Source organism: Scyliorhinus canicula, chromosome 12 (assembly GCF_902713615.1).
Source record: "Scyliorhinus canicula chromosome 12, sScyCan1.1, whole genome shotgun sequence".
NCBI lineage: Eukaryota > Metazoa > Chordata > Chondrichthyes > Carcharhiniformes > Scyliorhinidae > Scyliorhinus > Scyliorhinus canicula.
Window position 1 is genome coordinate 23,555,507 of NC_052157.1, and position 27,007 is coordinate 23,582,513.

Consider the following 27,007-nt stretch of genomic DNA (forward strand, 5'->3'; position numbering starts at 1 on the left):
TGTGGGGGGGGTTGTCTATGTGGGGGGGGTTGTCTATGTGGGGGGGGTGTCTATGTGGGGGGGGTGTCTATGTGGGGGGGGTGTCTATGTGGGGGGGGTGTCTATGTGGGGGGTGTGTATGTGGGGGGGTGTCTATGTGGGGGGGTGTCTATGTGGGGGGGTGTCTATGTGGGGGGGTGTCTATGTGGGGGGGTGTCTATGTGGGGGGGTGTCTATGTGGGGGGGGTTGTCTATGTGGGGGGGTGTCTATGTGGGGGGGGTGTCTATGTGGGGGGGGTGTCTATGTGGGGGGGGTGTCTATGTGGGGGGGGTGTCTATGGGGGGGGGTGTCTATGGGGGGGGTGTCTATGTGGGGGGGGGTCTATGTGGGGGGGTTGTCTATGTGGGGGGGTGTCTATGTGGGGGGGTGTCTATGTGGGGGGGTTGTCTATGTGGGGGGGTGTCTATGTGGGGGGTGTCTATGTGGGGGGGTTGTCTATGTGGGGGGGTGTCTATGTGGGGGGGTGTCTATGTGGGGGGGTGTCTATGTGGGGGGGTGTCTATGTGGGGGGGTGTCTATGTGGGGGGTGTCTATGTGGGGGGGTGTCTATGTGGGGGGGTGTCTATGTGGGGGGGTGTCTATGTGGGGGGGTGTCTATGTGGGGGGGGTGTCTATGTGGGGGGTGTCTATGTGGGGGGGTGTCTATGTGGGGGGTGTCTATGTGGGGGGTGTCTATGTGGGGGGGGTGTCTATGTGGGGGGGGTGTCTATGTGGGGGGGTGTCTATGTGGGGGGGTGTCTATGTGGGGGGGTGTCTATGTGGGGGGTGTCTATGTGGGGGGGTGTCTATGTGGGGGGGTGTCTATGTGGGGGGGTGTCTATGTGGGGGGTGTCTATGTGGGGGGGTGTCTATGTGGGGGGGTGTCTGTGTGTGGTGGGTGGGGTGTCTGTGTGTGGTGGGTGGGGTGTCTGTGTGTGGTGGTGGGGTGTCTGTGTGTGGTGGGTGGGGTGTCTGTGTGTGGTGTGGGGTGTCTGTGTGTGGTGGGTGGGGTGTCTGTGTGTGGTGGGTGGGGTGTCTGTGTGTGGTGTGGGGTGTCTGTGTGTGGTGGGTGGTGTCTATGCGTGGTGGGGGGGTGTCTGTGCGGGGTGGGGGGGTGTCTGTGTGGGGTGGGGGGGTGTCTGTGTGGGGTGGGGGGGTGTCTGTGTGGGGTGGGGGGGTGTCTGTGTGGGGTGGGGGGGTGTCTGTGTGGGGTGGGGGGTGTCTGTGTGTGGTGGGGGGGTGTCTGTGTGTGGTGGGGGGGTGTCTGTGTGTGGTGGGGGGGTGTCTGTGTGTGGTGGGGGGGTGTCTGTGTGTGGTGGGGGGGTGTCTGTGTGTGGGGTGGGGGGGTGTCTATGTGGGGTGGGGGGGGTGTCTATGTGGGGTGGGGGGGTGTCTATGTGGGGGTGGGGGGGTGTCTATGTGGGGTGGGGGGGTGTCTATGTGGGGTGGGGGGGTGTCTATGTGGGGTGGGGGGGTGTCTATGTGGGGTGGGGGGGTGTCTATGTGGGGGGGGGGGGTGTCTATGTGGGGTGGGGGGGTGTCTATGTGGGGTGGGGGGGTGTCTATGTGGGGTGGGGGGGTGTCTATGTGGGGTGGGGGGGGTCTATGTGGGGTGGGGGGGTGTCTATGTGGGGTGGGGGGGTGTCTATGTGGGGTGGGGGGGTGTCTATGTGGGGTGGGGGGGTGTCTATGTGGGGGTGGGGGGTGTCTATGTGGGGGTGGGGGTTGTCTATGTGGGGGAGGGGGTTGTCTATGGTTGGGGGGGGGGGGTGTCTATGTGGGGTGGGGGGGTGTCTATGTGGGGTGGGGGGGTGTCTATGTGGGGTGGGGGGGTGTCTATGTGGGGTGGGGGGTGTCTATGTGGGGGTGAGGGGTGTCTATGGTGGGGGGGGGGGGTTGTCTATGGTTGGGGGGGGGGGGGGGGGGGGGTGTCTCTGCTGCGGCCGCTCTGATCCCGGTTCCCGGCCCCCACCTGCTTGGAGACCAGCTCCGTGACGCCTCGAATTAAAGCTCCCAGTCCGGAGGAAGACGAAAGTTTGGATCCGGGGTCAAGGGACAGGAGACTGGGCAACGCCGACAGCGTCTTCTCCATCACGTCGCTCATGCTGGCTGACTGAGTTGGGCCGAGTCGGTCCCGTCTCTGACAGCGGCCCCTAGGACCAGGCCTCACGCCATCTTCCCCAGTGCGCTCACTTCCTGTTTGAATCCAAAAACTTTATGAAAATCCTGATCTGGGAACAGGGTATTCTCAGGCCGGCCGCCAGAGGGAGCACTGAGCCTGCCCTGCAATTGAACAGAACATCTATCAGAATAGGAGCTGTAACTTGGATAAGGCCGTCAAAGCTCGAGAGATAACCCCCACAACACAAACTAAATCAAACACAAACTAAATTAAACACAAACTAAATCAACACAAACTATATCAAATAAAAGCAAAATCACGAGGGGTCTTTACAGAGAAAAAGATAAAGAGATTGTCCCATTAGTAGAAGCATCACTAACCAGAGAACACCAATGGGAAAAGGCAACATGAGAAACAAAAACATTTTAAACAGCACATGGGAAGAATCTGGGGCAGCACAAGACGGTAGCACCGTGGCTTCACAGTGCCAGGGTCCCAGGTTCGATTCCCCACTGGGTCACTCTGCGGAGTCTGCACGTTCTCACCGTGTCTGTGTGGGTTTCTGGGTCCTCCGGTTTCCTCACAGTCGAAAGACGTGCAGGTTAGGTGGATTGGCCATGATAAATTGCCCTTAGTGACCAAAAGGTTAGATGGGGTTATTGAGTTACAGAGATAGGGTGGAAGTGAGGGCTTAAGTGGGTCGGTGCAGACTCGATGAGCCAAATGCCTCTGCACTGTATGTTCTATGTTCCATTACATTGCCTGGGTGTATGGTAGAGGCAGACCCAATCATGGTTTTCAAAAGAGAATTGGATCATTATCTGTTTACTCACCATTTAAAAATGAGCGGTCGCTCATTTAAGACAAAGATGATAGAGAAATGTTCTCTCTCAGAGCATCGTGAGTCTCTGGAACTCTCTTCCTCAAAAGGAAGAAGAGTATTTGAATATCTTTAACACAGAGCTAGATAGATCCTTGATTAACAAAGGGGGGGGGGGTAAAATGTCATCGGGGATCGGCAGAAACGTGGGGTTTGAAGTCCCACTCAGATCAGCCATCATCTTATTGAATGGCGGAACAGGCTCAAGTGCCTACTCCTGCTCCTAATTCATATGTTCACATCTGGAGAGGAACATTTTTCAGGACTACAGGAGAAAAGCTTATGGATGGTACTAGGTGCATTGCGCTTTTGGGGAACTGGCTCAAACACGATTGCCTGTATGATTTTCTTCCGTGCTGTAATCCTTCTATGATTGAAATCTGCAACAAAATATTGAAATGCTGCAAAGGCACTGCATGTCAGTCAGCATGTGTACAAAAATCAGTCAACAGGTTTTGAACTGGTGCCCTTCTGCAATATAACAACAGAATAGGCCTGTTAATTAACATTAAAAAGTGATGAAGAGAAGGAGGAAACTATACAGCCTGCAAGATCAGAGGAGTATCAATGGACTGATGGTTTGGTGATTTGACCAACATCATCTATCACATCACCAAACCATGGTTTGGTGATGTGATAGATCATGTTGGTCAAATCATAAACAGAACTTTTAAAACCAAAGTACTTAACTGAGGTTTGGCAACTCTACAAGGACAGAACATATAGAAACTTTCTGTGTCATCGTTTAAGGCAATAGGAAAATTGTGAAGATAAATTATTGTAGAGGTTGAACCCAATAGTAAGCCAAAATCTTAATAAAACACGTCCATAGAAAAGGGTAATGGGAAATCATTTAGGCCACGTCACTTATTAATATCGATTAACCTGCCTATCCCACCCTTTAGATAAGCAGTTATGTCAATATCCCATTATCTTGGTAATCCAGCGAAATTTTTCAGGAGCCTTGTCAACATTCCTCCTTCAACTAACCACCATTTTCAGATGGATGTGAAAAAGATCCTATGGCACTATTTTGAAGAAGAAAAACAAAGTTAACCTCAGTGTCCTGACCAATAATGTGTCCCTCAATTAATATTTCAAAAATGGATAATTGTTCGTTATCACATTGCTCTTCGAGAGAACTTGCTCTGTGCAAATTGGCTGCCACATTAAAAAGGTCACAATACTTTAAAAATTGATTGCAATAAGCACGTCACTTTGGGACATCCTGTGGCCATGTAACGTGATTTGTAAATGTGTGTCTCTGTTTTACTTTTTAAAATAGATTATGTTATGAACACTGTAGAGACCAAAACCTTTTAAAAGGAAACTTGAACTTAAAGTGAATAGCTGAATTAATGACATGACAAGCTGTTTTAAGACGTTTGCTCTAACAAACCAACTACAAACAACATTAACTAAACCCTATTTCAATAGGCAACTAAAGGTTTTAGCTACAAAACACAACTTGCCCCTTTCATTTTTACCACAATGACAAATACCACTCTATGATTCTATCCTCTAATTAGACATTCAATTCTCCAAGTGATTCTTAACTCCTGAGGGGTTATATCTGTTGTTTCCCTTCCCTAGTCTGGTAATGTTTGACCCAAGGGCTGTCTTTCACAATGGGGGGTCTTTCCTTGAAACTCTCTCTCAAGTTCAAGCTAGGGAAATCTTCCAGCCTCACAAGTTTGGTCTGTTCAATCTGAGGACAAGCTCCCACCTGTATTCCTACATGATGAACCACAGAGCCTTTAGCTGACCTCTCTCTGGTTCTCAGATCCCAGCAGATATAGCTGTCTAAGAGTTTCAGAGGTAGTTCTTGAAAAGCCTATGGACCCTTCCCCATGACAAAGTCCATCTCCATGGTAATGTGAATCAAATAGCAGTAGCAAGCACTGGTGGGTTTTAAAAAAGATTATTATTTATTCACACATCACAACCCGAAAGTCTAAACACTACCCAATCACGCAGCACTCACTCACAAAGGCAGATGCTTGAGGAAAAATACTGTTATAGAGAATAGTGTACAATTATAAGTTTTAAACAAATATAATAGTCCATGGTTCACATATCAGGCTAATGGTAGGAGAACAGTTGTTGCACTGCCTGTAAATAAGTGTGTTTCCACTCTTGGATTGTAGATTAGATGAGTTCAGGTAGCTGGAGTCAGATATCAAGATTATTGCAGAATTCCCAGAAGAACTGAATATTCAGCAGGTCATGAAGTTACTTGTAGTTTTTGCATCAGAATGTCTAATTTCTTTATAGATGGACTTGGATTTATGAATCAGTCTAAGAGGCCTTTTAAGATATAACAGCCTCCAAGTTTTAAAATGCTTCCCATTTACTGTCTTCATCTGCAGTCAATACCTTGCTGTGGCATTCTTTGCAGTTTTACCAGGTCTTCCTGGGTCTTGGGATAATAAAACCCCTTATCTCAAGTCAGTTTCAATCACATGATAATGAGTCAGTGTCCACCCATAATGACTTAAAGCTAAAGGCCATTGCTATACAGTTAAAGTAAGAAGTCTTACAACACCAGGTTAAAGTCCAACAGGTTTGTTTCAAACACGAGCTTTCGGAGCACTGCTTCTTCCTCGGGTGCTCCAGCAGTGCTCCGAAAGCTAGTGTTTGAAACAAGCCTGTTGGACTTTAACCTGGTGTTGTAAGACTTCTTACTGTGCTTACCCCAGTCCAACGCTGGATTCTCCACATCATGTATACAATTAAAATTAGTTGATTGTTTTCACACCCATTTGTGGATAACTGGTTTCATCAGCTCTCCTTTTGCTAGATTGCAAACACAGGGACACGAAGTCTGGAAGTCCACTGATTTGACTTTGGAGTTAATTAGGAATAATGGCAGGTGTGAATTCCACAGGGGTGCTGACTGGGCATGTCTATTCAATAGCAGATGCCCCTGCCCATAGTTAAAATCCAGAATGTCGTGAAAGCTTGAAATAGTCTGCATTGATGTTGCAAAGTCACCAGACACAATGGTAGCTAGCCTAGCCACTTTGTGGGTGTTCATTCCGAAACAAAGATCATTCCAGAAACTTCCAGAGGAACTCATTTTATGTTTGAAGTTATGAATAGGATATGCCTTCACTGGGCATAACAATTTTTACTTATGTTTTGCTTTTATTTTATTAATTCCACTTGTTAATGTTCTTGGATATCTAGCTCAGCCTGTTGTTTAGGTCTTATACAGATATAATCAGACCATGTATTCTTCAGTTTCTGCACCATAACCATTTAGCACTACTCCCCTATTATGAAATGAAATGAAATGAAATGAAAATCGCTTATTGTCACGAGTAGGCTTCAATGAAGTTACTGTGAAAAGCCCCTAGTCGCCACATTCCAGCGCCTGTTCGGGGAGACTGTTACGGGAATTGAACCGTGCTGCTGGCCTGCTTGGTCTGTTTTCAAATCCAGTGATTTATCCCTGAGCTATTAAACTATTGATTGGCCTATTTATTTTTAAAATATTTCAACAAAGCCTGAATGCAGTCTGTATATACTATTTCTATCTTCTTGGCCTTATTAACTCTATAAAAATTGTTGATTCATGTTGGTAAAACATTACTGCATTTCATCTAAGCCAACTACTTCATATGTGATCCTGGGCATTAAGTAGTAGCAGTCTGGGGAACACGTGACAGCTGAGCATGATCATATTCACCTATAGATTCTTCTGGTAGGGGTCATTGATTAGTGAACAGAATTGAGAATTTGAACATGTTTTCCTCTACTTAACTGAAAGATGCGGAAGCTAATTGTGACATTCATAGTACTTGTACATTACTCTGTATATTATGCATGCCATGTCTGAACTGTTGTCTTTTGACATCATGCTTAGACTTGTTAGTTTATCTCCCCTAATTTTGTTCACCTCATTCCTTTCACAATCATTTCCTTTTATATTCCCTTTAGTTGTCCAACTTCCAATTAAAGCAGAAATGCCTTTCATAGTATCCTTTGAGGCTCATGGAGTTAAAACCTGACATGTCGCCTTTGTTTGAACAATAAACAGTGCATACAATGTTCCATGTGCACTCTTGCCAATGCTGTAGAGAGTTAGTGATCTGCTCTGCTTTGTGTTCAATGGATCCCTGTAAACCCTACAACATTCTATTGTCTTGGAAACTGCACTAAAGTATAGTGTGGTTATATGCTCAGTGATCAATGGACACACTTATTAACTCTGTCTTTTTGCCCAATGTGGAACCTTGGTTGTGTAGTCACATTTTAGCTTTCGCAATGTGTACTATTTATGCTTTCCACAATATTACAAATCAGTTACCATCCTCCAATTATGCTTCTGAGAGGAGCCCTCATAAGGTTTATTCCCAGATAAATTATTAATTTCATGACATAACCATTCTTTAAATGTATTTTTTGTTCAAAATGCTTATTTGAAATAGAATTCCTACAGTGCAGAAGGAAGCCACCTGGCCCATCAAATTTGTACTAACCCTCTGAAAGAGCAACCTACCTCCCACCCAATCCTATAACCCCACCCAACTTGCACATCTTTGCAAACTAAGGGGGGCAATTTAAAATGGACAATCCACATAACTCAGACTGTGGGAGGAAACCGGAACATCCAGAGGGAACTCACACAGACATAGGAAGAAAGTGAAAACTCCACACAGTCACCCAAGGCCGAATTGAACTCGGGTCTCTGGCGCTGTGAGGCAGCAGTGCTAATCACTGCACCACCGTGCAGGATTTTCCTTGGTGAAACAGACTTTCCTCACATTTGACAAATGCATTTCTGCCCCTTTATTATAGAATCATAGAATTTACTGTGCAGAAGGAGGCCGTTCGGCCCATCGGGTCTACACCGGCCATTGGAAAGAGCGCCCTACCTGAGCCCACGTCTCCGCCCTATCCCCGTAACCCTACCTAACCTTTGTGGACACTAAGGGCAATTTAGCATGGCCAATCCACCTAACCTGCACATCTTTGGACTGTAGGAGGAAACCGGAGCACCCGGAGGAAACCCACGCAGACACGAGGAGAACGTGCAAGCTCCACACAGATAGTGACCCAAACCAGGAATAGAACCTGGGACCCTGGAGCTGTGAAGCAATTGTGCTAACCACGATGCTACCGTGCCCACCCCCCCCCCCCCCCAATTAAAGACCTATTTTCTTCGGTCAAAACCAAACGAGACATTAAACGCCTCTGAACTCTGCTATAAACTCCCATTTATCGCCCCGTTATCTCCCAACATCGTCGCCTTTGTCCTTTATGCAATCACCTTTGGCCTCTACCTACCGCCTTTGCTCTTTCCCTCCTCCACCCACCACCCTTTTCCCTCGCTCTGAAATTAACTTTTTTTTAAATTGCTCATTTCTAACACCTTCCAGTTCTGACGAACGGTCGTCGAACTGACACCTTCATTCTCTCTTTCTCTCTCTCTCTCCCTCCACGGATACCGTCTGAACGTTTCCAACATTTTGTTTAGGGATTTTTAACTTCAGAATTCCAGGAATGTTTGGATGTTGTTTTGGTTTGTTGTGAGCAGCAAATGAGACTTTAAAAAAGAGCTCCAGATAGAAAGGTGCAGAACTAGCAGTTAGTTCTCTCCTGCATGAAAGGGGTGTAATGGAACATGACAGTGAGCTTTGGCCATGTATGAAAGAGAAAAATCCTCTTTATTCATTCCCGCTGCACCTTATCATTCACGGACGGCAGCTGAACGTTGAGATTCTCTTCCGAAATGTCGAGACTTTAGACACTAATCATCGTCCCATTGATCAATCGAACAATGAGCAGAGCCGCTCTCGCTGTAAACGCATCTTAATTTAATTGATTTAAGAGACTGTTGGGGACCTACAGCCTTTTTATAACATGGGGAAGGGAGGACGGGGGGTGAAGAGGCACAATGACACGCTTAAAGTCTCAGGAAATCTCCGGCTGCCGAGACATTGGGGATGAAATTGAAAAATCTGATTGCTTGTTTTGGAGTCGTTAGGGTTTTTTTGTTGTGTGAATGTGGAGTGACGCATGTAGACAGCGAGCTGACGCACAGGAGTGGATTTGCACGGAGTCCAGCCCCTGAAAGCTGTCAGATAGACGAGCTCCCAGCCTCAGAGTGCCCTCCGTCCCTCCCTCGCCAGCCAGCCGCAGCCCCACGCTCTGCGCTGTCCAGGGTGCTGAACGCTGTCAGAGAGGGAGAGAGAGAGAGACGAGCTCCCAGCCTCAGAGTTCCCTCCCTCTCCACAAGGCCAGCCGCAGCCCCTCGCTCTGCGCTGTCCAGGGTGCTGAAAGCGGCGGCGCGTTCATCCGCCAAGCACAAGGCGAGTTGAGTGTTGGAGAGCGCCCGGCAAAGAACCTCGAGAGCCAACCAGCCTCCTGCACTCCTGGCCTACTATCTCCAACAATGACTTCCAAGAATGCAGCAGCATTTGCACTCTTTCTCCAAGCCCTGACACTGCTGTCAGACCAGGTCCACGCATTCCCTACACCTGGAGGATTGAAAGGTAGGTCTAATGCAAATTTTAATTCCCCCAACATATTATTGTAAATGCATCCTGTTCTCGCTTAAAACGACCGCTGTTGAGCTCAATTTGGTCATTCGGTCAAATATTATTTACAGAGTGATCCTGACTAGGGTTGGAGGGGTTGCTGTGCCGGGTGTGTGTGTGGGGGGGGGGAGGGGGGGGGGTTGCTCGCTATTATTTCCGATTCCTCCGATTTTTTTTACGCCACTATCAATGTAATCGATGTTTCACCCGATGTTGCTGCAGTTACGCTGAAATCACTCGAATTCGTCTGAGTCCCAGTGGCTGATTTGCAAATATTTCCAACCGGGGACTCCGGGATGGTGAGGAGCCATGACTGCCGGGGGTTGGTGGGGGGGGGGGGGGGTTCCTAGAGCTTCGGCTGGAGGTTAATCCGGTGACGTTGGAAATATTTCCGTCACATTCTCGAACAAGTTGAGGATCCCACATAAAGGGGGCTGTCGTTCACAGTTAGTGTTAAATACTTCGCGCCCCAACTTCACCATTAGGAGGGCGGATTGGGGGCCATCACACTTGTACACGGAACAAAATCAAATCTTGACTTCAAAATAGTTTTTCTTTTAAATGGCTAAACAGCCCCATGACAAGCATTTGCTGTCAACCCGTGTGCCTCCATCAGTAATACGGCCGAAGTCCAATCCTCTAAGGTGCAATGAAGCTATCCGCCACACTTGCTGGTAAGGCCATTATGGCCTGTGGAAGGAATCAGTCTGGAACTTGGTGAGGAAAAGAAATCCATTGTCAAACAATTGGTGGAAATTGGCTTAAGTCGGTTTTGTAAATATCAACGGCCCAGTTGCTCCTGGCGCCAACAAAATGTTGCTCATTTGATAATTAAGTGTTTGGAAGGTGTGTGGAAAGCTCCCCCGTTTTTCTTTTTGAAAGGTGCATTCGCTATTTCTCATTCTCAGTTAAAATCATTGCTTCTTCCATCTCTTGCAGAAAAAGCGGAATACAATCGGGAATTGTCAGCGGAAAAACCGGTAGAGGAACAGGTAAATGATTTCTACACGGTAACTGACGCCTTGCTTCAAAAGGCGAATCCGGACAAGTCATTTCATATTTCCACTAAATTGGACTTTTATTGTTTTTTTCATGTTTTCGGGCAACCTGGTCATTCCTGATGTTGTTCCTTTTGCAAATCGGATTTAACACGAGCCTATTGCAATGCTTGGTCTAATTCATTGTCCGGCATCTCCACATCATGGTCTAATTCAAACATCGTCCTTTTGGGACATTGGTGGATAAATAGTATCTGGTATCATTAAATATCCCGCTTTATCTGAACCTTCTGCTATTGATTCTCTCCAAATGGATTTGAAGCAACTACCCAGAAGCTAATATTAAAATTCACTTTTTAAATATTATTTGTTCTGCTTCCCTCCAGATTGCTGAAGCCGGACGGACTAGTCAGTCAACATCTACAGGTTAATATTATTATTTATTTGGATCCTACATGCGATTGACGCACAGAAATAAACATTCGCTTCAAATGCTCCATGTGAACCTGAAAACGGGTTGCACAAATGCACGAATGATACGCCTCATCTTGCCCTATATCTTTGCAAATTCTTCCAGTCTACCAAACCCTTTCATCTTCCGCCACCAGCCCTTCCCCTCTTCACTGGGATAAAACTAAAATACCGCGGCTGCTGGAAATCTGAAAGAAAAGCAGCAAATGCTGGATAAACTCAGCAGATTTGGCAGCATCTTCCACAGTTCTGTGTTTCTCCCGCTACAGATGCTGCTAGACCTGATGAGTTTATCCAGCATTTTTGTTTGACTTCCCTTCACCAGAGGCTGGTTTAGCACGGTGGGCTAAACAGCTGGCTTGTAATGCAGAACAAGACCAGCAGCGCCGTCTCAATTCCCATACCAGCCTCCCCAAACAGGCGCCCGAATGTGGCGACTAGGGACTTTTCACAGTAACTTCATTGAAGCCTACTTGTGACAATTAGCAATTATTATTATGTTAAGTAGGCACCACTGCCTTCAGCCCAATTCATAGAGTCTATTTGCAGACCATCTTTTGCCTTTTCCATAACAAACTTAAATCGTACTGTGTTGTGGTCGCTATCACTAAAATGCCCCCCATTGCCACCTCAAACACTTGTCCAGCTTTGTTCCCCAGAATTTAATTCAGCACTGCACTATTGGACCTCCTACATATTGACATAAAAAGCTTCCAATAGAATCCCTGCAGTGCAGAAGGAGGCCTTTTGGCCCATTGAATCTGCACTGGCCCTCTGAAAGAGGCCCTGCCTAGGCTCACTCCCTCAGCCTATCCTCGTAATCGCGCCTAACCTGCACATCTCTGGACACCAAGGGACCATTTTAGCATGGCCAATCCACCTAACTTGCACATCTTTGGACTCCTGAATACATTTCAAGAAATCCACCCACTATAAACCCTTTAACACCATGACTAAACAATTTCCCAAAACCCCTCCACATTTCTACACCTCTGCATTTCTTTTGTATCCTTTTTTCAAACCATCTCAGAAACCTATCAACCAAACTTTGAGTCATCCTCCTAATCCCACTATCCAGGGTTCAGCTTCGCCACCCCCCTCCACATTCTGATTTGTGCAAAGAAGCAGGACATTTAAGGCACAATGTAAATTCAAAACAATGCTATGCTTGTAGCTTTGTTGATTACATTACTCATGTCGCATGCGCCAATGTTTCTTTGGTTACTTTTCCCCTTTGCCCCCTCATTATCCATTTGGTAACATTCCAGAGAATAAAATCCTGCAACAGAACGATTCGGCTGCAGATGACTTCCTCCTGCTCAAGTCCTTGGCAGAGAAAGAAAGGAGCCAGAAGAGAGAGCAGGTCACAGGAAACACCCTGGGTGATCCCTCACCTCCCTCCAGCAACATGGATTCAACCAAAAGCAGAAGATTAGCGGAGGACTATGGCGATTCCACCAAAAGTGCAATGGATTACAAAGATGAAGGTCTTGCCATTTTAACTGAATTTCATTTGCCTTCTGCCATCCTTTGTGGGACTGACTTGATTTCCACCCAGATCTGGCCTATCTATATGTGCATTGAACCATAAAAATATAGAACCATAAAATTCCTCCAGTGCAGAAGGAGACCATTCAGCCCATCGAGTCTTCACTGAGCCTCTGAAAATGCACCATACCTAGGCCCACTGCCCCGCCCTATTCCCATAATCTAACCTGCACATCCATAGACACTAAGGGGCAATTTAACATGACCAATCCACCTAGCTTGCACATCTTTGGACTGTGGGAGGAAACTGGAACACCCAGAAGAAACCCACACAAACACAGGGAGAACATGCACACTCCACACAGTCACCTAAAATCAGAATTGAACCCGGGTCCCTGGCTCTGTGAGACAGTAGTGCTAACCACTGTGTCACCGTGCCACCCAATGTGTTTGCATGTTTTGGATTCATCATTATTGTTGCATGAATGTTGTTAGAGGTGAAAATATTCATACAAAGGCCTGAGCATAAGTTTAAAAAAAGCCGTTTATTATATCAGAATTCTGGGAGGAAAGGCCTGAGACTCCGCAGCCTTTGACAGCATCTTTTCTCACTTGAGCTAAGGCTCACAAGGGTTAATATACAGATTCAAGGGGCGAAATTAGTTGCATTCTCATTTACATACAATCAATCAACTATATTCACGTCACACTTCATTACATGAAGTCAATCAATTTCCTAGCATCACAGTTATCACATATATGGTTAAAGTGGATGTTGTCTTACCCGCCCCTAACTTCAGACAGAAGTCATTCAAAACTAAAATAATGATGTCCTCTCTGCAACTGGGGTCCTTGATCTTATCAAGGATACATAGCATTTCTTGTTCTGGGAAGCTGTTATCAGCTCATGAGGTTCTCATGAGATAGTTTACAGTTTGTAACTTAACATTAAAGGAAAGTGGTTAGTTCAACCATTTTGTGTCTTTAGTACTGCTAAAATAGTAAACAGCCATTTTGTGTCCTTTCTGATATTAACAAGCATTGTGTATACACTATCTATTTCTACAAATTGCCTCTTCTAAACAGGCATCTAAGCCAATGAGTACCTTTTGTCTCATCAGAACTATTCAGAAGTAATATAGGAGCACAAATGTAGTTACAGGGCCACTTCTAATTTATATCATGTTCCAATATCACAAAATGCCCGCCAACAATGTTAAAGCAAACTCAAACCCTTAGGACATTATTATGACCCAATGACATTCATTCCTGCAGATGATCCTGATGGCCTTCACCAACTGGACGGAACACCTTTAACAGCTGAAGACATTGTCCAGAAGATCGCCAACAGGATCTATGAGGAAAACGATAGAGGGGTGTTTGACAGGATAGTCTCCAAGCTCATAAACCTGGGACTGGTAGGTGCCTGAAACAATACCAACAATTCTAAACATATTTTCTGTGATCAAACAAGAAAACACATTTACTATATACTCATCATAGAGGCAGTAGGAAACACAAGCTGGAAAATAGAAAAATATTGCATTGACGCGGATGAATGACTCAAAATGATTCTTCCGGATCACTGGGGCACCAAATGGAATGCATAATTGCAAAAGAATCATAATTAATATAAAAATTGAGGATTCATGAAATGTTCTTTGAAGACAATAGTCATGGCCATACATCTAAAACCTTAAAATAGGAGTTATTTAATTAACCGCTGAATTTGAAAGGTTGCAGGTTGAGAAAGCTTCATTCATAAAATGAAGATGGTTTACATTTTTATCATAAAAGCAAAATACCGAGGCTGCTGTAACTCTGAAATTTCAAAAGACCATAAAGTTCTCAAAGAAAAATCATTTTGCACCTGAAAGGTTAACTCAATTTCTCTCTCCACCCATGCTGTAGGGCCTGCTGAGATTGTTTTTTTGTTGGGGGGGGGGGGGGGTGGGGGGGGGTTGGGGGGGGGGGGGGGGGGGGAGATTAATGTCAACCTAAAGAAGATGGATTGAAAATTCAGACAGCTGCTGCACTTTATATGCATTTCTGGAAAAATAATGTTTCTTTATTGTGTGCAGGTTAATGTTTTTGTGTGGCCCTTTGCCTATAGAATCCCTACAATGAGGAATGAGGCCACTCGGTTCATTGAGTCTGCACTGGCAATTCGAAAGATCACTCCATCCAGGCCTACTCCCCACGCTCCCCCATCCCTGCAACCCTGGGTATTGATCATGACCAATCCCTCCTAACCTGCACATCTTTGGGCTGTAGGAGGAAACCGGAGCACGCGGAGGAAACCCCCGCAGACACTGGGAGAAAGTGCAAACTCTGCACAGTCACCCAAGGCCGGAATTAAACCTGGGTCCCTGGCACTGTGAGGCAGCAGTGCTAACCACTATGCCGCCCTTGTATAAACATGTATACAAAGGAAAGTGTGGAGATAAACAGTGTCCACACACAACAATATGAAGATGGAAGTCTCAGTGGGAAGAGAAGGAAGATGAATTCTCTTCCTTTGCGTGTCTATTTTCTCTGGCCTTTCCACCTTGCTGCTGGGATTTCCTGGTGAGAGCGTTCAATTGCCTTTCTTTCCTCCTCCAGTGGAACGTCTTGTCTTTATATTTACTGGAACTTTGTGGTTTCAGTCGCTGTCATTTCTTCCTGTTGATCTGTCCCCTTTACTTGCTCCTTTGCCTCAGTCTGAAAGACTGTACACAAGTTGGAATTGCCACTTTCTTGACTTTATTTTTACAAGAAGTTCTATCAAGTACGAGAAACATGACAAACATAGATTTTATGTCATCTACAACGTATAATAATAGTTTGAATTGAATTACGGCATTGTTGATTGCAGATTTGAAGGGATGTTTTCCACCACAATGTAACTTTATGTGAATCCCTCAATTTAACTGCAACTTCCTAACTCACTTCCTCCCCCCCCCCCCCCCCCCCCACCGTAGTTGAATGTACCACCCTATGTAGTACTGAATTATGTCAACTAGGAAGATCCAACATTCCGTTCCTACTTTCTGCATAATTAGCAGCAGGAATTTATCAATGTGATCACTATCTAAGATAATGTGAATGTTGGAAGAGAAGAGATTCAGGCTCCAAAAATATGACCTTCACGGTCAACTAGCTGTTCAAATCTCATGACCCCTACAAATGATTACCACTTGATTGTGGTAGAGAGGATGCCCATTGGCTGGTGCATCAGTACAAGAGCAATCAGTTGTTTATTTGAGGGAGGGGGAGGAAGGGGCTCAATTAGGCAAAAAGAGAAAATGAAACATTATTAATATACTTGCTATGTATTTATCTATTTATTTAAACTTCAAATAAATTTAGAGTACCCAATTCTTTTTTTTAACAATTGAGGGCAATTTAGCATGGCCAATGTACCTACCCTGCCATCTTTTTGAGTTGTTGGGGTGAGACCCACGCAGACACGGAGAGAGCATGCAAACTCCACATGGACAGTGACCCGGGGCTGGGATCGAATGCTGGTCCTCAGCGCCCTGAGGCAGCAGCGCTAAACAATGCCCCCCAATGCGTCCATCACTTGCTACATATTTATGCCGATTGTAACGTCAATATGTTCTTTTCCTAGATAACAGAAAGTCAGGCTTACAATCTGGAGGATGAGGTAGCAGCTGCTCTGCAACAACGTATTGCCAATGAAGCTAGTAAGAATGAAGTGGAAGTTGGAAATATTGATTACCCAAGTTTGAAGGTTGACGATGACATGAACGAAAGAGAAGAGGAGAAAATGGCAAGTCCATGAAAGCAAATCATGAATTTACTTCCCTTGTCAGGAAATAGCTCCAATATCAATCATTTTTTTTTGCAGAAAGTTTTAATGCTTTAGTGTGAGTAGACTGTATTTCCCATCGAAAGAACAATATTTATCACCTACCCGAACTGAATAGGGTCTAGCATTGTGATCAGATTGGGCTAACATGTGAACAAAGGAAGTATGGCCTACTCTGCTCCTCCAGCCTGTGCTGCTATACAGTTAGATCACAGTTGATCTGACTTTAGCTTCAACTCCAAATTTCTGCCTGTTGCCTCTAACCCTCGACTCCCTTGTAGTTCAAAAATCTCAGCTTTGAATACATTCCGTGACCCAGATTCCACAGCAGATAATTTCAAAAATTCACGAGACCCTGGGAGAAGAAATTCCTCCGAGTCTCCTTTTTGAATGGGTGGCCCCTTATCCTGAACCTACGCCATCAAGTTATAGATTCCCCCATGAAGTGTAACATCCTTTCAGCACCTACCCTGTCAACCTCCCTCAGAATCATGTATGTTTCAATAAGATCACCTTTCATTCATCTCAACTACAATGAGTATAGGTCCACAAGCTTCATCTTTCCTAATAAGATAATCCCCTTCATCAGAGGACTAAACGCTGCTCTTTTTGCAGGAATATTGACCAGTCATGACCAAGATCATCATAAAACCTCAGTTAAACTTTAAAAAAAATAGAGTACCCAATTCTTTTTTTTTGGGTACGTTCTTTTGGGTCGTGGGAGTGAGACCCACACAGACCTGGGGAGAATGTGCAAACTCCACAGGGACAGTGACCCGGGGCCGCGATTGAATCCAGGTCCTTGGTGCCATGAGGGAGCAGTGCTAACCACTGCGCCACCTTAAAATAAACCCCAGCTAAACAACAAAACTTGCATCTTCAATGAATTTTATCATTACGTGTTGTCACACGAATCAGGAGGATTCCAGGCTGAATCCCCAGTCTGTGCTGGGTTAAATAATCTCAGCAGGATGAAAGTAAAGATGTTCTTATTGAGCCTATGTATCAGGGAATAGTACACAGCCCAGGATTTGCACTCCTGATTGTGAAACAGTGACCCCTGATGGATATGTGCAAATGTGCATGTTCAGTTGGGGACAGCTGTAATGCTCCTCAAATTGAATGGCATATTGACATTGGGTTGCCAATCCTCCAGTATTGAGCTGGACTCAATAGGAACTGAAAATCAATCACCAGGAGATACTTATGTGCATGTTTGGAAAAAAATCAAAGGGACAATAAAAAAATATTTCTCAGCATCATTTTGGGCAAGTTTGGCGGGGTACTTCCCACCGGCCTTTTGGGTGAAGTCCAGACTTAGTCATGTTTTTAAGGCTTGTCGAGTTTCTTCCGGTCTAATCCCACACTTAGGAATTTTTTCAGCAATGGGGAGCTGAACTCACCGGCGACCATGGCTCCTCCGCGATCAGAGCAGCATTTTGAAAGGGTGACCCACTCGCCAAATGAGCTCAAGGAACCTCCACATCCCCTACCCATGGACAATGCCACCCCCAGCAGGCAAGTGGAGCACATCCCGCTATGGGTTCGCTGTAAGCTCCCATTTTCAGCACCCCCATGCCCCTTTATTTCCCCTTTTCATCCCCCTTCATGGACATGGCCCCCTTCAGGCCCCAACCCTTGGCATTGCCAACCTGGCACCTGGGCACCCTGGCACTGCAGCCTGGCATCTGAGCAGTGCCCATGGTGCCCTGGAAGTACCAACTGGGACACCCTGACAGTGCCAGGTTAGCACTGCCAGGGTGTCCAGGTGCCAGGGTGACATTGTCCGCTCGTGGAGACCAGTACTAAACGGCACCAGTTTGAGGCCTTGCCGGTGCGGCTGATGACTCCTGGTGCCAAGGTGGCCATGCATATTTATATGAGCCTAATGGCCCAGCAAAGGTGTGATCTAGATCGCGCACGGTGCCGCGTGCCAGGTGACTCACGCGGGTTTTTGCACCCAGCACAAAGCACGATTTGGGTCCCTCCCGTGATCTATCCATTGCACCCCACAGTGTGGTGGTAGATTCACACTGTGTATGATTGTTGTCATTTGTTTTGAACATTTCTCTTTACTGATAGAAAAATATTTTTAAAAGGGAGAAAAATGCTGATTAACTGACAGTCAAGTCTCATCCAACTGGGTAATGAGTCTGTTTGCTCTCAAATTGGAGTAGGAAGACAAAACATCATAAGGATGGGTGCAGTGGCCAAATAATGGCTGGATGCGGGAGCAAGTCATGTGATGAAGCCTATAGGAATATATTTAATCACAGTTGGCAACCCTATATTGACATGGCATACACATGAACAATGGCCTTTTGATGACCAACTAAAAAAGGTGCTTAGCGCCCACAGGGACATACCCTAGTAAAGAGTCATTGTTTTAAGAAGGCAAGAAGGAGAAAGCAGCCTGAAAAAAGATTAAAATAATCTATCAAGAGGGCATCACTGTGGCACAGTGGTTAGCATTGCTGCCTATGGCACTGAGGACCAGGGTTCGAATCCTGGCCTTGGGTCACTGTCTGTGTGGAGTTTTCATGGTTCTCCCCGTGTCTGGATGGGTTTCACCCCCACAACTCAAAAAAAGATGTGCAAGGTAGGTGGATTGGCCACGCTAAAATTGCCCCTTAATTGGAAAAAATAATTGGGTACTCTAAATTAAAACAAAAAAATAATCTTATCAAGAAGTAGCAGTGGTCTAAAGAGATTATATGTAAATAAATGGAAGCACTTTCCAAACCCACAACATCGAGAAGAACAGGGCAGCAGATACCTGGGAACACCTGGAAGATCTCCTCCAAATCACTCACCATCCTGACTTGGGAATATATCACCGTTCCTTCACTGTCATTGATTCAAAATCATGGAATTCCCTCCCTAACAGCAGAGTGACTGCAGCGGATCAATAAGGCAGCTCACAATCACCTTCTCAAAGGCAAATAGGAATGGGCAATAAATGCTGGCCTAACCTGCAAAACCCACACCTCATAAGACGAATTTTAAAAAAACTAATTGTTGGTGATAGAAAATAATACTGGTGTTGATCGGCAACACTTATGCACAACTATCAATGGAAGTGAACACCATATGCTCAATGTTATGGAATTATAACAATAAGGTGAAATCACAATAAAATTGGTTGCTGCTTTGATTTTTAAGAAAAAAACAGCATAAATGTTTATTAAATGATATTTTCCAGGGGAAAACGTTCTTACAAATGTAACATGTTGTAGTGTTAGCCAGAAGAGCAACAGCATCGTCCCTCTTGAGTTGGACCACAAAGCACAAAAAATTTCTTATTCACGAGTCCTTGGCTACTGCACTGTGCTAATTAGATCATCCTTGCAATTTGCATAATTATCTTGGTTATTTCCAGAATATAAGTAGTGCTTGAATATTACGAAAGGGCAACAGCAGCCATCTGTTTAGGTGGAACTTTTCCTGCTCCAATAGTTTTACACAAAATACCAGAGGTGTCAGCCGCAGCTCCAGCGAGGAGCAATCTCTTTTTTCAGTCAGAGGGTGTTTCATTCAAGCCCCACTCTCGTTACTTGGGCATACATTCCAGGCTGAAGGAGCATTGCATTGTTGGAGATGCTGGGCGGAATTCTCCGATCCACCGCCGGGTTGGAGAATCGGCGCGACACGCCGCCCCGACGCAATTCTCCGCAGAGTGGAGAATCGGCGCCATCGGTACCAGCGTGGTCAGCGTGGCACCGGTCAGGGTATGCGCCGACTCTCTGGCCTGGATGGGCCGAGCGGCTGTCACAAAAAATCCGAGTCCCGCCGGCGCCGTTCTAACATTCTCTGAGCCGCGGAACCTTGGCGTTAAAGGGTCCAGGGGTGACCTGTGGGGGTGGAGGGGGGTCCGACCCTGGGGGGAAGCTGCCGTAGTGGTCTGGCCCGCAATCGGGGCCCACCAATCGGGGCCCACCGACCTGCGGGCGCACCCCCCCCCCCCCCCCCCCCCCCCCCCCCCCCCCCGCTGTCTTTCAAATAAAACATGAACCTGAGACCCTAGCTGCCCTCTCAGGTGACAAGGAGGGATATGGACGTTGCTGGCCGGGCCAGCATTTATTGCCCATCCCTAATTGCCCTTGCATTGAGTGGGTTGCTAGAACATTTCAGAGGGAATTTAAGAGTCAACCACATTGCTTTGAATCTGGAGTCACATGTAGACCAGACAAGGTAATGACAGCAGATTTCCTTCCCTAAAGGGTATTTAGGAACCAAGTGATTCTAAAGTTCAGTTAAGCTATATTGTGGCAGACAAGCATACTGCAACACCAACATATTGCTTCACGGGGCAGATGGGCAAGGATTCAGAATATCACCACCAATGGAACTCCTTCTCTCAGCTAAGTGACTGCAGCTAGCTGGTAGGCAGAGATGGAGAGAATATTGGCACATGACATTCTCATGACATCCCTTCAGGTCAAAGGTCAGAAATTGTTGCCTTTCTAAATTGGAACAGTGCTCAATGTAGGACAAAAATGCATCCAACAAAAAAAAAGGCACATGCAATGCCCTTGTTTTAAAAATAAGATATTAATTATACTATGTCCTGCATTTATATGCACCATGTCATGTTGCTGAGACCACTCAAAGAACTGCAGGCACTGGATTACCTTTGGAGTGCCGTGACTATTATGCAGAAGTTACGCTATCATATCTTAAGAAAAAATAACTGAAAATATATTTCTCGAGATACGCCACTCGTTTATGCTTCCCAAGCCAGACTCCAATTTAAGATGGAGAGAGAATGAGCTTGGTTATTGTTTGCAGGATTTTACCAGTTTCACTTTTTAAACTACCAGCCAAAAGTTGCTCTTCATTATTTCTCCCTTCAGTCCTCATTCCTTTCAAACAGAGAATTATCATTATTGATGGACTACTGAGCTGGGTTACCATCAAGAACTCATTTAAATGGGAAATGCGGGCATAAACCCATATACTACCATTTACAATCTGTCTATGACCTCCTATTAATACTACTCTCATGTTAACTTAAGGAAGCAACTATTTCCTCAAAATTATATTTTTGGGTGTTATGCACTCCACCTCTCAAACATCTATCCCTTCAGACAGGGACTTGGGAAGAATAAGTGAAATCAGAGAATGTAAATTCCCAACACAACACAGAACGTGTTGGTCACCAGAGGTCTGCAGAAAATCTACTTAACTCAACCTTGATTGCTCCAATTGTCCCAGCATTCACAGCCTTTGGGTGGATGGTGTTACGAATTTCTACCATCCTTTTCTGTGAAAAGAATACATCCTGATTTCGCTTTTGAACGGCCTTGCTCGATTGAGAAGATGTTCATGAGAATATGTATAACTTTTCCTGTTATTTTCTCGCATTTCACAGCAAATTAAAAAGCCTAGTAAGAACACCGATGACCTTGTGAAAGAGCAGAGTGATGGCACTCTGGCCAACAACTGGGTCTCAACAAATGAAATGAATCAAAGAAGCAGTGCACCTGCCGCTGATGATCTGGATGATCTTCAGTATTTTCCCAACTTCTACAACCTGCTGAAGAGCTTGAACACAGGTAATTGAGATACTCGGGTAGATTTGGGGGTAGAAATAACAGTGAGGTTGGCAGCGCTCACCAATGTTCATGCATAAATCTGACAGCAACTTCCAGTCACCACATATGTACAGTTAAATGGGTAAACCAGGAAGTTTTTACTGACCAGGTTACTACTCCACCAAAAGCTGAGTCAGAAAAGATATCTTACCAAGAGACTCACCATTGAAATACATAGAACGACACGATGTTGCCTTACTTTGCTGTTATATTATGTTGGGCGGCACGGTAGCACCGTGGTTAGCACTGTTGCTGCACAGCACCAGGGTCCCAAGTTCGATTCCCGGCTTGGATCACTGTCTGTGCAGAGTCTACACTTCCTCCCCATGTCTGCGTGGGTTTCCTCCGGGTGCTCCGGTTTCCTCCCACAAGTCCCGAAAGACGTGCTGTTAGGTAATTTGGACATTCTGAATTCTCCTTCTGTGTACCCGAACAGGCACCGGAATGGGGAATATTATTCTATATCCAAATTATATTGCCAGAAAACGTGATGGATTGTTCATTCCAGTGCATTCCAATTTTCCATTGGATTGAAGTTTAATTTTCAACATCAACTGCACATTTTTACAATAATTTGATTTGAAACTAGTTATGTGAAACTGAATTTCAGAGAATATCCATTTATGACCAATTGACATCTTTTAAAGAAAATTGTTTCTGCATATGCAAATTTTGATGGGATACCAAGTCTTAAATACAGCCAGAAACGCACCACTGAAAATTAACCTTTATAAGTGTGGATTCTCATTCCCTCAGATTTTAATTACTGTTGGAGATTTTAAAATGCTTCTTTTTCTTTCTTTCTCTTTCTTAATCTAACCTTTCTTTTGCTTTCTGTATAGAATCATGGAAACATAGAAAATAGGTGCAGGAATAGGCCATTTGACCCTTTGAGCCTGCACCACCATTCATGGCTGATCATGCAAATTCAGTATCCCACTCCCGCCTTCTCGCCATACCCCTTGATCCCTTTAGCTGCAAGGGTGTTAAGTCAGTATCTGACTTAACATTGAATTAAACATTACAATTGACACCCCAAGTCAGGCGCTGTGCTGCTAATTAACAATTCTTCAACTTGATTTGGTTAAGCAGCTACACAGTTGCTTGATCTGTTGATACAGATCCCACATCATCTCCAGAGGTGCCCTACATCTGTCTACTGTCTGACATGAACATCCGGTGCAAGAGTCCATAGGAAATCTGTGGGCAAGTGCAAGAGGGGAAAAATGGCTGGCGCCAATGCTTCACTGCTGACCACAAAATCCGGCCCATTAGTATAATCTCAAAAATAAAATTGTTACTTTAATTATTAATGCTGTCTGATATCAATGACAGATTACAATGTGACCACTCACTGAATCTGGGTTGCCATAAGTGGCGGTGATAGTCAGCAGGATGTGGCAAACAGCAGAATTTATGCATAAGAAATATAAGAATCCATGCTTTGCAGTGAGGAGGTCCTGCCAGCCATCAGTATGGGTGCCTGAAAATGGCGAGGTCAGTTTGGCTACACGCTCTGAATGACTTTTAGTGGCAAAACTTTGCAATTATCACGTTGTTTTATGAACCAATATTCTACATCATGTCCTTTAATCACTGAAAAATAATATGGAGAAAAAAATGTCAAATAAAGCTACGTCACTTCAATCAGATCGTATCTTTGCGGTTCAAAATATTGAAATGTGCATTTTAAGGGCAGCACGGTGGCGCAGTGGATAGCATTGCTGCCTACGGCGCTGAGGACCCGGGTTCGAATCCCGGCCCTGGGTCACCGTCCGTGTGGAGTTTGCACATTCTCCCCGTGTCTGCGTGGGTTTCGCCCCCACAACCCAAAGATGTGCAGGTTAGGTGAATTGGCCATGCTAAATTGCCCCTTAATTGGAAAAAATAATTGGGTACTCTAAATTTATTTAAAAAAAAAAAAAAAAAAATGTGCATTTTAAACGTACATCATGTTTCTAAATTTGCTGAAAACAAAGTATTACACAGCACATCTAATAATCTCTTGTTAACACAGAGCAAGATGCAAAGGAGAAAGAAACATTAATAACCATAATGAAGACATTAATCGATTTTGTGAAGATGATGGTGAAATACGGAACAATAACACCCGAAGAAGGGGTTTCATACTTGGGTAAGAATAAACTTAATACATAAACTACATTACTAGATTAAGGGGGGGTTGGTAGCATTGTGCTATTGTCACCAGACTAATAATTCAGAGACCCAGAATAGCCCTTTGGGGACCTGGGTTCATATCCCACCTTGGCGGATGTTGAAATTTGAATTCAATAAAAAGAAAAACTGGAATTAAAAGTCTAAGGTTGACCATGAAGCTAGGGCAGCAAGGTGGCACAGTGGCTAGCACTGCTGCCTCACGGCACCGAGGTCCCAGGTTCGATCCCGGCTCTGGGTCACCGTCTGTGTTGAGTTTGCACATTCTCCCCATGTTTACATCCTCACAACCCAAAGATGCGCATGGTAGGTGGATTGGCCACTCTAAATTGCCCCTTAATTGGAAAATAGAAATTGGGTACTCTAAATTTTTTTAAAAGGATGACCATGAAGCCAATTTTGATTGTTGCGAAGACCCATCTGGTTCCCTAATATCCTTCCTTTAGGGAAGGAAATCTGCCATCCCTACCTGGTCTGGCCTACATGGGACTTCAGTCCTACAACAATGTTGTTGACTCTTAAATGCCCTCTTCCAGGGTAATTAGCAATGGGCAATAAATGCTGGCACAGCCAGTGACTCGCTCATCCCCCCGAATAAGTAAAAAAAAAATCATTTACGTGGGTCTATTGATCAATTATGTAATATTACCCATTTAATGCGACAGATACAATGTTGCATTTACACATATTGTTATCTCTGGCTGGTTATAGAGTCTGCAGAGGTCATATTCATCTGGTCATCTGTTCATTTGTTTTTGAAGGTCAGGTAGAATTTCCAATAAGTTTCTGCTTTAAGATTTTGTACTGCTCTCTGGAGATTAAACAGACTTGTAAAAGTTCATGGCAGTGTTAATGGTGTGCAGCCTGATCAAAGGTGTGGTCTCAATCTTTTCTCATTTCATAATGTATGTTCCTGAACTTAAACTGTGAGGTTTACATCTAGCTAGTGTTTTGATAAGCGCTGCTCCAACTCCATTGCAGTGGAGTTGTTGTTAAAGTCCCAAATTTAGGAAACTGCATACTGTTTCTCAAAATAACCTCAATCATGCATAGATGTTCTTACATCAGAATTCTAGACGTAGATCTTAAAATATTGCAAGCAGAAGGTTAAATTATTTCTAAATTAAATTATATACACCAAAAGGACAATTCAGAGGAGAGGTTAAGAATAACATCTGCAGAAGAAGAATGGTCAACACTTGTAATGGTTAACAAGGGTACGATAGCAGAGAGAAAACATCAGATTCACTCAAGGTACATACCCCATAAGACTATGAGACCATAAGGCATAGAAGCAGAATTCGGCCACTCGGCCCATCGAGTCTGCTCCGCCATTCAATCATGGCTGACATTTCCATTCTCCTGCCTTCTCCCCATAACCCCTGATCCCCTTATTAACCAACCTATCCATCTCTGTCCAAAAGACACTCAGTGATTTGGCCTCCACAGCCTTCTGCGGCAAAGAGTTCCACAGATTCACCACCCTCTGGCTGAAGAAATTCCTCCTCATCTGTTTCAAAGAATCGTCCCTTTAGTCTGAGATTGTGTCCTCTGGTTCTAGATTTTCCTACAAGTGGTAACATCCTCTTCACTTCCACTCTATCTAGGCCTCGCAGTATCCTGAAAGTTTCAATAAGATCCCCCCTCATCCTTCTAAACTCCAACGAGTACAGACCCAGAGTCCTCAACTGTTCCTCATACGACAAGCTCTTCATTCCAGCGATCAGTCTTGTGAACCTCCTCTGGACCCTTTCCAAGGCCAGCACATCCTTCCTTAGATATCCCCTTGAAATGCCATCTAATTCTAAGATTTCTTTTATGGATAAACAGGTTAAGATAAATGGCATCCCTTATTTGTTCTTCAATTAATTCATCCTAAAATCTTGTCAATAAAAGCAATAATCAGAATTGTAACGTTTTTCATGGTACTTTTACTTTCATATGGCAAACTGTACCAAGGGGCCCTCAAATTGAATTGCAAAACAGAAGACAAGGCAAATCAGCAAGAAGGGTACAGATGACCAAATTTAGGTTTTAACAGCCCAAGGGATTCAAAAGGGAAATTTTAAGGGAGGTAAGGCGACTGACAAAGAAGAATTTATTTTCTCCCAGATTGCGGTGAGTCTTTGGAACTCTCTTCCCTGGAAAATGGTGACGGCAGAGCCATTGAATATTTTTAGGGCAGAGAATATTTTTAATATACATTCTTAACTAGCAAGGGAGTCAAAGGTTATCGGGGGTAGGCAGACCGTGGAGTTGAGGCCACAATCAGAGCAGGTGTGAGGGACCGAATGGCCTATTCCCGCTTCTAATTCGCTTCTTCGTACAAACGTTCGGATGACAATTTTGGAGTCCAGGAGGTAAAAACAATGAAACAAAGGTTTCATTTTGATGCCATGGGGAGCAAGTGGGCTTGAGTCTGTATCATGCAACTTTAGAAGTTGCAATGAAGGGCAAGCTCTCAGGGACACTGAATCATAGCAAAACTAATAAAAAAGACAGAGAAATAAAAGTGTTGCAATCAAGAGAAATAGATTGGGGGCAAAAGGTGAGACAGGGATTGTCCATCTATTGGTCGTGAGTACGTCAGAAGTGTGTTCTCAGGTACAAAATCAGTTTTCAAGCCTTGAGCAGACTTGGGTTTAAGATAGAATTAAAAGTGATTGAGAGTATAAGAAATAGTTTGCATAAAAGCATCTTGGAAATGGAAGGGAACCGAGAGGTCAAGTCAGACAAGATAATAAAGCTATGAATGCTTGATAGAAAAATTCTACACGCCAAGACATCAGAGGTGAATGTCACCAGCTGCTGGGTAGATTTGAAAAAGACACGGATGAAGCATGTCTGAAAATTTGGAAGAAATATAATTTGTCTTTCCACCTTCTCAAAGAAAAGATCAAA

General features: G+C 44.7%; 2 protein-coding genes across 2 annotated transcripts in view; one reads left to right on the forward strand and one right to left on the reverse strand.

Annotated features, from left to right (window-relative positions):
- Positions 1 to 2,205, reverse strand: part of ap4e1 (adaptor related protein complex 4 subunit epsilon 1) — a 75,704-nt gene extending 73,499 nt beyond the window's left edge. Inside the window, exon 1 of the mRNA XM_038813293.1 lies at positions 1,992 to 2,205. Coding sequence (XP_038669221.1) covers positions 1,992 to 2,123 — 132 coding nt within the window. The 5' untranslated portion in view covers positions 2,124 to 2,205. The remainder of the gene's footprint in view (positions 1 to 1,991) is intronic.
- Positions 2,206 to 9,102: 6,897 nt separating this feature from the next.
- scg3 (secretogranin III) overlaps positions 9,103 to 27,007 on the forward strand; it is a 39,985-nt gene continuing 22,080 nt past the window's right edge. The window contains exons 1-8 of the mRNA XM_038813370.1: positions 9,103 to 9,521; positions 10,506 to 10,558; positions 10,951 to 10,990; positions 12,304 to 12,522; positions 13,799 to 13,941; positions 16,137 to 16,298; positions 21,709 to 21,892; positions 23,949 to 24,065. Coding sequence (XP_038669298.1) covers positions 9,422 to 9,521; positions 10,506 to 10,558; positions 10,951 to 10,990; positions 12,304 to 12,522; positions 13,799 to 13,941; positions 16,137 to 16,298; positions 21,709 to 21,892; positions 23,949 to 24,065 — 1,018 coding nt within the window. The 5' untranslated portion in view covers positions 9,103 to 9,421. The remainder of the gene's footprint in view (positions 9,522 to 10,505; positions 10,559 to 10,950; positions 10,991 to 12,303; positions 12,523 to 13,798; positions 13,942 to 16,136; positions 16,299 to 21,708; positions 21,893 to 23,948; positions 24,066 to 27,007) is intronic.